General features: G+C 46.7%; 1 protein-coding gene across 1 annotated transcript; it reads left to right on the top strand.

Moving 5' to 3' along the window:
- Positions 1-334: 334 nt before the first annotated feature.
- On the top strand, positions 335-9055 carry rnf17 (ring finger protein 17). The gene is made up of 34 exons (XM_037240036.1): positions 335-406; positions 672-761; positions 844-947; positions 1151-1319; positions 1525-1601; positions 1745-1819; positions 2105-2403; positions 2491-2589; positions 2928-3086; positions 3163-3334; positions 3426-3546; positions 3620-3807; positions 3887-4016; positions 4126-4285; positions 4408-4523; positions 4606-4723; positions 4858-4975; positions 5077-5295; positions 5396-5543; positions 5622-5734; positions 5814-5904; positions 5968-6089; positions 6185-6350; positions 6424-6535; positions 6605-6768; positions 6883-7002; positions 7072-7152; positions 7218-7334; positions 7556-7609; positions 7767-7877; positions 7955-8075; positions 8146-8281; positions 8347-8533; positions 8795-9055. Exons 1-34 carry the CDS (start codon positions 401-403, stop codon positions 8894-8896), a joined length of 4365 nt encoding a protein of 1454 aa, XP_037095931.1. The 5' UTR covers positions 335-400; the 3' UTR covers positions 8897-9055.
- The last annotated feature ends 15 nt before the right edge of the window (positions 9056-9070 follow it).

Here is a 9070-nt window from a genome sequence, read left to right as displayed (position 1 = left end):
AAAAGGCAGGTCTGGGCCTTCAAGGGCAGATCTCTTTATCTGTTGTTGAAGATATAGGATTTTGTTGTTGTTATTGGAAAAAATATATATTTTGGGAGGGCTGGCCGGTTACGGTATGTTTGGAGCCGCCAAGCCATGCAGTTTGATTGGCTCGTTTCATGTGAAATTGTTGAAATCAAAATTGCATCCATATTTTGACAAAATTGACATTATTCCCCAAGAGAAAGTCATGTAATTTTACATTATCCATCAAGAAAAATATTTTATTTCTATTCCATTATTTTGAAATTTGACCCAAGTTAATGGAACTTGGTTCTCTGTGTGTCCCAGGTTGGACAAATCAAACAATCGGAAAAAACAAGTGCAATCCTCTGACATTAGCGGCAACACTGTGGATGCCATGCAGGTACAATTTATGTGCTGTCAACTTCTCAGTTGTCTGCTTTTTTTTGTACATTTTTCTACCATGCCATGCACTATAGCACATACATACAGAACTTCTAAAGACATCATCATCTTCATAACTCCAGTAATATTAGTTGTTTTTCACGAATAACAAATATATACCTCATGTCAGTGAGTAGTGTCCTACATAGATTAGGCTTCACTGCACATCAAAAAAAGCGAGGTATCCTTTAAGACTGGATGTAGTCAATAAATGTTTTCCTCAGCCGGTGAACCTTGAGAAGAGCGCGAAGGCTGTGGATGAGGCGTTGGCCACTGCTGCAGAACATCTGGACATGCTGGAGTACTTACACCAGGTGGAACACACACACTTAGTTCTCCAGAATACTCTCGACATGTGGAAGTGCTTGATGTGTGTGTTTTGGCGCATCCGTGCAGACTTTAAATGCAGGCTTGGCAGAGCAAGTGAAGACTGAGCAAGCCCGACTAAAGATGGAGATCTCCCAGGCCGCTGACAGGGCGATGCGCACCACCCAGAAGTGGTACGAATGTGCAAGGCATGGCGTTGGAAAGTATTCACAGCACTTAGCTTTTCCCGCATTTTGTTCCATTTGCCTTATTCTGGAATGCCCCCTCTCGAAAGTCCATTTTCATAAAATAAACGGATGGTATCGGGCTGTAACGCTACAAAATTTCGAATAAAGACTTGACATCCATCGCTGATGCTGTTTTGTGTGTCCAAAAGGCGAAACATGCAGCTGAGTAAGCTCAGTGGACTGGATGTTCACTTCACCAGCACACATGCCGAACTTTGCAAAGTCAAAGCGAGGATGGACGTTCTGGACAACGCCGTGCAGAAAGCCAAGAATGTCCAAAGCGTGCCCCTCCTGAAACATTACAGCGACTTGGACAAGGTGCGTGATGCCATATTTTTTCTCAAACCTTGTCGGTTCAAGAGCTATCATCATTACAGCATTCAAATACAGCCAGTAACATGCTCATCCGTGTTTGGAAGCTTAATGCAGCACACTGAATCACAGGAATGCTTTGAAATAGATATCAGGAAACATATTCCTAATATTTGCTAGTTAATGCTAAATGATTCTGTTTGTATGACAGATTTTGGAGACTCTGCAGGCCCCCATAGACAAGGAGTCCTTCAACATGAAGTGCATCACCATGGGCTGTGGAATGAGGTTTGTAATCACGCCATTATTAATTATCGGCGCCACACAAGAACAAGAACTGTACCAAGCAATGCTCATTGTTCGCCAGAAAAAATTTACAAGGCGAGGCAATAAGAAGTTCGCCAATGATAACTCTCATGTATTTGGTTTAGTGTTATGTTCAAGTCCAAGTGGGGGAACCAGAGTGTGGACCTGTTTCTGAAGATGGACACAGGCAAGCCAAACAGGTGACTCCTTTCAATATATCCTCATGAAGTGGCCAGGAGCCATTGTTTCATCAACTGTAGCAACCAAGCTCGTCAAGCGACTCAACTGTATATCAAATCCGTTTTCCTCTCAATTGACCGAATGCTAGAAAGCATGTCAATGGAATATTCTAGAATGAGAACCGCTAGAAAGATCCCATTTTAGGTTGCATTGGCCAGTTTAGGCTCTAACAGAGTCACAGTTTAGGAAACACTATTATTGCTTATCATTTCACTGCCGCATTTGTCTTATCCCCGATCATCTAGCCTGTCTGTGGTGCCACCCCGCCTCCAGCAACAAAGCAGTGAGCTGGCCCAACAGCCTCCCGGGCAGGCTCATGGTCAGTCATTAGCCAGCAGCTACGGCCACCACAGCCACGGCAGAGCCAAGAGCCCGCTGAGGAGCACGAATCAGAGGATAAGCCCGAGCAGGAGCCCGGCTTCTCGCTGCCGCTCTCCGCCCCCGACTCGTGGCAGCATCTGCTACAACTCCAAGGCATCCTCTCAAGTTGACGCCATCCATGACATCATCGTTGAGGATTTCACAGAGACGCAGAATCAACATGGTATGTCCACATCTAAAAGACCCCCGAGTTGTTGTCATGTGTTCTTAATTTCTCTGTAGGGATTAATCAAATTTTCTGAATCTGAAGTTTCTGCAGGTGCCCCTCCCACTGGTCCTGAATTGGCCAAAGATAAGCGAAGGTCACGCAGGAGAGGAAGCTCGCATTTGTCCGAGCAGACGAAAAATGGTATGAAACATATACTCTGAAACTAAAAACCAGGGTCTGAGTCACCTTGGAACAATATTACCCAATGGAAATGGAGATAATCAATTCACATTGTATTGAGCAGCCATGACATGCGCACGTTGTGATTGATTTAGAAACACATCAGAAATAAAATAGCTTGGGTTTTTTTTCTGCTCCCTTAAGTCTTCAATCAATGAAGATACAAATTACAAGCATTTTTTTTTTTTTTTTTAAATTCCGATTGTTGACTTATTACCAACATGTTGGCCTAAGCAGACAGAACAGAGACTAGTGTTTGAAACTTGAAAATAAATCTTGACTGTCCGCACTGTCCTCAGTTGCTCAAAAGGTGGTTGTGACTCATGTGGTCAACCCCACTCACTTCTATGTGCGCTATGCGGCCAAGAAGCGAGAGAGTGACATCCTGTCCAAGGAGATCAACACCTTCTGCACACTGGACGCCAGTTGCTTCTCCACTGCCGACAACGTGCAAAACGGTGCGTTCATTTTTCGATTTCGACGACGGATGTTTGTTGTCGATTGTCGCAAAGAAACGTGTAACTTTCCTTGAAGGCTCCATACTCTTGGCAAAAGGAAAAGAGGGTCTCTGGTGCCGCACCAGCGTGCTGTCGGTCTTTCAAAACGGCCATGACAGCAGCGTGGAAAGCTGTCCAGTCGACCAACTCGGCCACATCCGCATCTTCTTTATTGACTACGGCTACACCAAGAGCTTGGCCATCGAGAGGTTAGCTTGTCCGTGTACGTTTGTAGAATAGAGGAAAAAACGAGCCAGAAAATCGGCTTGTTTTCATCAACTCTCCTCTTCATTTTTGTAGGGATGTCTCGAACACAGTGTCGTCGGTGAACAACCACCTGAGGAAGATAAACCCAGAGCTGGTTCGCTTTGCTCCTCAGGCCGTCCGATGTTCCCTCAAGGGCCTGGTCCCCTACGACCTGGTCAGACCATCTATCCCGCTAATATTGCGCATTTAATGTCATCCTTGACATCCTCAACTTGGCGTGTGTTTAGTCAAAGGGCTGGAGCAAGCAGGCTCAGAGGGCCTTCTGTGAAGTGGTTGGTTCCGCCGTGGTGGAAATGAGTTCCTTTGGTCAAGACAGAGACTCCTTGCTGGTAGACCTCAGCAAAGATCCCGTGGGACCATCCAACGACGTTCCCATCTCCATCCGGGACTATCTGGTGTTCATTGAAGTGGCCAGGTACTACACGCATATGTACTATACATACTAGTATACACATAGTTTGTAAGCACTGCCTTAATGTCATCGCCGCCGTCAGGTATTATTATCCGGTGAAGCCGAGCAGGAGGCCGTTGAAGTACTACTCGGCTGTCGTACCCAAAATCAACGTGGAGCACAACGCAGTGGTGACGCACGTCAACAGCCCTGATGACTTCTACATTCAGCTGGTACCCAACACAAACATCAACACTCTGCCCATGTACTTTAAATACAATTTATCAAATGAGAAAATGAAACTGTACCTGATCTCTTTTCTTCATCCATGTTTGCGACCAGCAGAGTGACAACATGGAGTCCTTGTTGCTAAAAGCCAAGCTTCAGGAGTGCTACAACGACAAGAATGCAGAAGAGAGCCTGCTGCTTTACTGTCCCGTCATCGGACAGGCCTGCGTTGCCCGCTTTGACGAAAACATGTGGCACAGAGCCGAGGTCATAGGTAAGGACTAGAGGTGTCCAAATTAACCGATTAATCGACAACAATCGTCACATAGTTGAATACTCGAGTCATCAACATTACAAAAACAAGTCTTTATTATGTGCTATCTGCGCACGTTTCAGGTAATCCAGGGTACAGAAAGGTGGACGTGTTCTACATTGATTTAGGATTTATGACAACGGTGTTGGTCAGCGACTTGAGGAAGATAAAGGATGAGTTCTTCTCCCTGCCGGCATTGGTAATAGCACTTACGTTGATTTCAATCTCATCCATGCGGTGTCCCTAAACCAGCTTTGTGTGGGTGTGCCCGTGTTACGTAGGCCATCCAGTGCTGCTTGTCGGATGTGCTTCCTCTGGCAGGAGAGACGTGGAGCGACGCCTGTGTGAAACGCTTCACCAGCCTGACTCATGGAAAATTATTCACCATTGGGGTTACAGGTCAAGTCAATTGAATCAATCAATCAATCTTACAATACTTATAAAAAAAAGAGTTCGCTGATTATTTGATTTTGAAAAAATTCACTGAAGTGCACATGTATGTTGCTGGACTCATTTCCTTGTCTGCCATACAGTAAAATCGTCAAAGAAAACACCCCTACCGGTCAAGCTGCTTGAGAGCAGCCCAACTGACTCGCCCACCAACATAGCTGAAGTGCTAATTCAAGAGCAGTTGGTGTGCTCCAAAACTGGGTATCGTTATTAAATAAAAATATAATAATAATTATGTTTGTTACGAAAAAGATTCGCAAACGGTGACTATTAATTGACTGTCATCATCCCACTTGTCTAAGGTTTAAGACCAACATGGTCTCCGATGACGCCTTGTGGGACTCGCCGCTTGAGCTGAATGGTCTCAGGCCTTTGGAGCTAAACGCTGACGCAGTGGTGGAGTTCCAGCCTCGGCTCAACCTCCCCGGCAGCCTGAAGGACGCCAAAGTGCGAGTGAGCCACATCAACTCACCCAGCAGCTTCTACGTCCAGTTTGTCAACGACGACTCTCAACTTAAAAGGTGGGCCGAGCGGTCTTTTGATCTGTCAATAGGCTGAATTTGCCACACAATCATTTGCCAGATGAATTCCTGCTCTGAGTCTGTATTAAACATATTCCAGGCTCAATGAGCTTCTGAAGAAGGAGTGTGAGCTCGCAAAGCTTCAGGACGTGGTGTGGACGTCAAACATGTTCTGTGCTGCTCGCGTCAACCAAATTTGGGAAAGAGGACTGATCTGCTCCGACGTCTCGTCCGATGACATAGCAGAGGTGTGCCATCTTATTTTGAAACTTGCCATTCGTGCAACTTTCAGTGACTCGGTCTGCCGTGTGTTGCCCGGCAACAAGGTGATGCGCTGTGACCATGGCAACAAGGTGAAGCTGCACGTAAGCAACCTGCAGCCACTGCCGGCTTCATTGGAGGGTTCTTTTGCTCTGGAGTGCTCGTTGACGGACATCAAGTAACACACAAACACATACAGTTTTAGTGATTCTCACCTTTATATAGGGACCAAAATGAAATGTGCTGTTTTGTAAAAGGCCAGCAGGGGGCCAACCCACCTGGACCGCCACTGCCTGTGATTTCATGCACTGCAACCTGTCAGGAGCCTCAGGTCTCATCACCATCCAGGTCTGAAGCTCACGTTCTTCCTCTGACACCTGTACTTGCTCTAACGTATTCTGACGTTGCCAGGAGCTGACGGATGAGCGTCCTGTAGCCGTCACATTGATGTGTACCAACAAGACTGGAGAGTTCGTCAATGTCTCCGACTATCTGGCCTACGAGGGTCTCGCCCTCAGGGAGAGGAAGCCCGTGTGAGTTGTTGTTCCAACATATGCACAGAAGGGTTTCAAGACTTTTACAGGTGTTGAATATTACAAAGCCAGTATTCTCTGTTTTTGTTTTGCAGTGAGCTCTCTGTTCCTCCCGAAAAGCCAAATGAAACTGATGCTCATTCTTGTGACGCCAACATACAAGCCGAGACTCCTACACAGGCAGCTCCTCCGTTGCCGGCGTACATTTCAAAACTTCATTTCCCCAGACCCGCCCCCCGCACAATCAGGGCCGTTGAGAAGGTGCTCGACCCCAATCAGCCACCCAAAATTCACATGGAAGTGAATGATGTTTTTTTTTTTTTTTTGTGCGTAGGTGCAAACAGATCTGTATAAAACACCAGAGCTTCCACAACTGGGCCACAACCACATGACCATTTCTGCCGTCAGTGAGGACGGACTCATCTATGCCAGAACTGACACTGCAGGTAACGCAAACAATTTATCTGGTGAGAACTTGAAGGAGATTGGATTCACTGGAGGTTGCTTCTCTTCAGAATGTCATTTGGAGAATCTAAAGAAGAAGATCCATCAGAGAATGAAGACGCTGCCCAATCAGAAGCTGTACACCTGGAAGACTGTAAAGGGATGCTCTGTCATTGGACCCGACATGCTGTGGTACCGGGGCCAGCTGCTGGAGGTCTTGGGAGGACATGTCAAGGTGGGTTTTCTTTGTCTCCCCCTGCTGGTCCTGAAATACAGAATACAAACCAAACTGACTGACTCAGATAAATCTACAATGATGACTATGAAAGAACCATTATGGTGGTTGCAGGTCCAATACGTGGACTACGGCCTGGTGGAGAACATTCCGGTCGTCCACGTGTACCCCCGCCTACTGTGCGAAGACATACCGCAACTCTGCGTGGCCTGTCAGCTCCACGCCACCAACCCTGTGAGACCAAACATTGGGTATGTCCATGCAATACTGCTGAAGACAGAGTGGTGGTGTTCTTGTCCTCAGATCGGCAGGATTTGGCATCAGGATGCCATAGAACTTCTCAACGAGATGCTCTTGGATCGCCGTGTGGACGTCAACGTCTTGGTACACACACGCACGCACGCATACACGCCCAGACAAACAAAGCTATGTAAATGTGTGTATTTTAGATGCTGCCGACTGACCCCAGGCAACCACTCACGGTTGAAATCTTCTTGGATGGACTGAGCCTCAGCACCATCTTGTGCCACCACAAACACGCCCTGTTTGACCAGACCACACCACCGGTATGGCAAATGATTGTGTTTCCATGGAAACTGCTATTTTGATGTCAAATTGCGCTTTTGTAGCCTTGTTTTCATAGCTATGGTATTACTTTTTCATGGGGAAAAAATTGCTTCTTGTTTGAGCATCATTTACAACCTTGTTTCAGTTTTAAGAAACTTCCTTTATCTCGTGTTTAGCCATGTACAAGTCATGCAAGTTTTATTTGTATTGTTTTTTGCAGGCACCTCCTCTGCCTCCTGTGCCCATTTTGGACATCTGGGACATCGACACAGAGGTACTCTGACTGATTCTGGGTAGATCCGTGATTCTCAAAGTGTGCCTAGAATACCACCAGTAGTAATTGTTTTTTTCTTCTTTCTCGGTACTTGGTATCAAACATTTGAGAGCAACTGATACGGACTCAGATTTCAAATTGTGCTACTTTGTCTTAGGGTCTGCTTGGCCCACGGGAAGTGATGTTGGGCCCCTTCACGAAGCCCGATTTGCCCGAGGTGGGTGAGCATTTGAACGTCCACGTGAGGCACCTGCAGACTCCCAACAAGGTAATTGCGATGAAATTATGGAACCTACCGGTACATATCCATAAACGTATTCATCACGTCACATGTCGCTGGTGCAGGTCTTTCTGTTTTGCGAGGACATGGCCCACGAAACGGTGGACGGGGAAACACTGCAAGAGTGCATGACACGGATTAATGCTGATGTTCTCAGTCTTCTGCCGCTTACCAGCTTCCCTCTTGGTAACATTGAAAAGGCTCAGCAAACCTAACTCTACTTTGAAAGCCTGTTATAAATTGCAACCCTTATCAGGCGGCCCATGCCTGGCGGAGTACAGCGACGGCAACTACTACCGAGCCAAGATACTGGAAATCATCAGCGCCGAACCAGTCCGGATCCTCATCCAACACATGGACTTTGGCTCCAACGACACCGTGCCCAGCAACTTGTACGATTGCATCGCAACACCCTTGACCGACAGTGGGCTCAGCCAAGTTCCGTTTTTCACTCCAGGTTGCGGCAGATGCCGGCCGAGCTGCTGCGCTTCCCGTTGCAGGCGTTGAAGGTGCACGTGGCGGGCTTCAAGGCTCCCAACATACAAACGGAGGGCCAGGTGCTGCCCTACTGCCCGGAGTGGAGTGTCAAGGCCACACAGGCCATGATCCACCTGCTGCACGGAGACATCATAGCAGAGTTTAAGGTAGGCCGTTTTGCATTTTGCTGCCGTCGAGTCACAATTTGATGGGAAGGAACCGGAGTGGGCCCACTCTAGTTCATCAGAGGCTCAAATTTGGAATCGTTTCAATAGAATAAAGTGGCCATTAGGAAATCTTAGCATTTTTGTGGAATAAGGTGATTAAAGGGAGATAGTGTTAAATGGAGGTATGTTGTTTTATGTTCATCTGCTTGAGTGTTGAAAAAGTTGTGCTCTAATAAGAAACTGCCTTGTCTATCCATCCAGTATGATGACGCGTCCACTGAGCCGTCCGTGTTGCTGTACAACCAGGAGGGACAGGCAGTTTTCTTGCCTCTGCTGGCCAGCGGCTTGGCACAACTTGACTGAAGGTCCGCCACACATGGTTTGGTTTATGTTTTACCTTCAAGCTGTCATGCGTTCGCCAAGGGAAAAAGTAGTTTGACTCTTGTTATCACGTTCTCAAGAGTCCTTTTAAGTTGCCACTTTGTTTATTTCAATGTCATTAAAGTGTGTTGTTCGTCAGTTTATCCTAGCTTTTGT

This window comes from Syngnathus acus, chromosome 21 (genome assembly GCF_901709675.1).
Source record: "Syngnathus acus chromosome 21, fSynAcu1.2, whole genome shotgun sequence".
NCBI classification, from domain to species: Eukaryota; Metazoa; Chordata; class Actinopteri; order Syngnathiformes; family Syngnathidae; genus Syngnathus; species Syngnathus acus.
The sequence above is the reverse complement of the archived record's forward strand: the minus strand, read 5'-3'. Positions and strand labels throughout refer to the sequence as shown.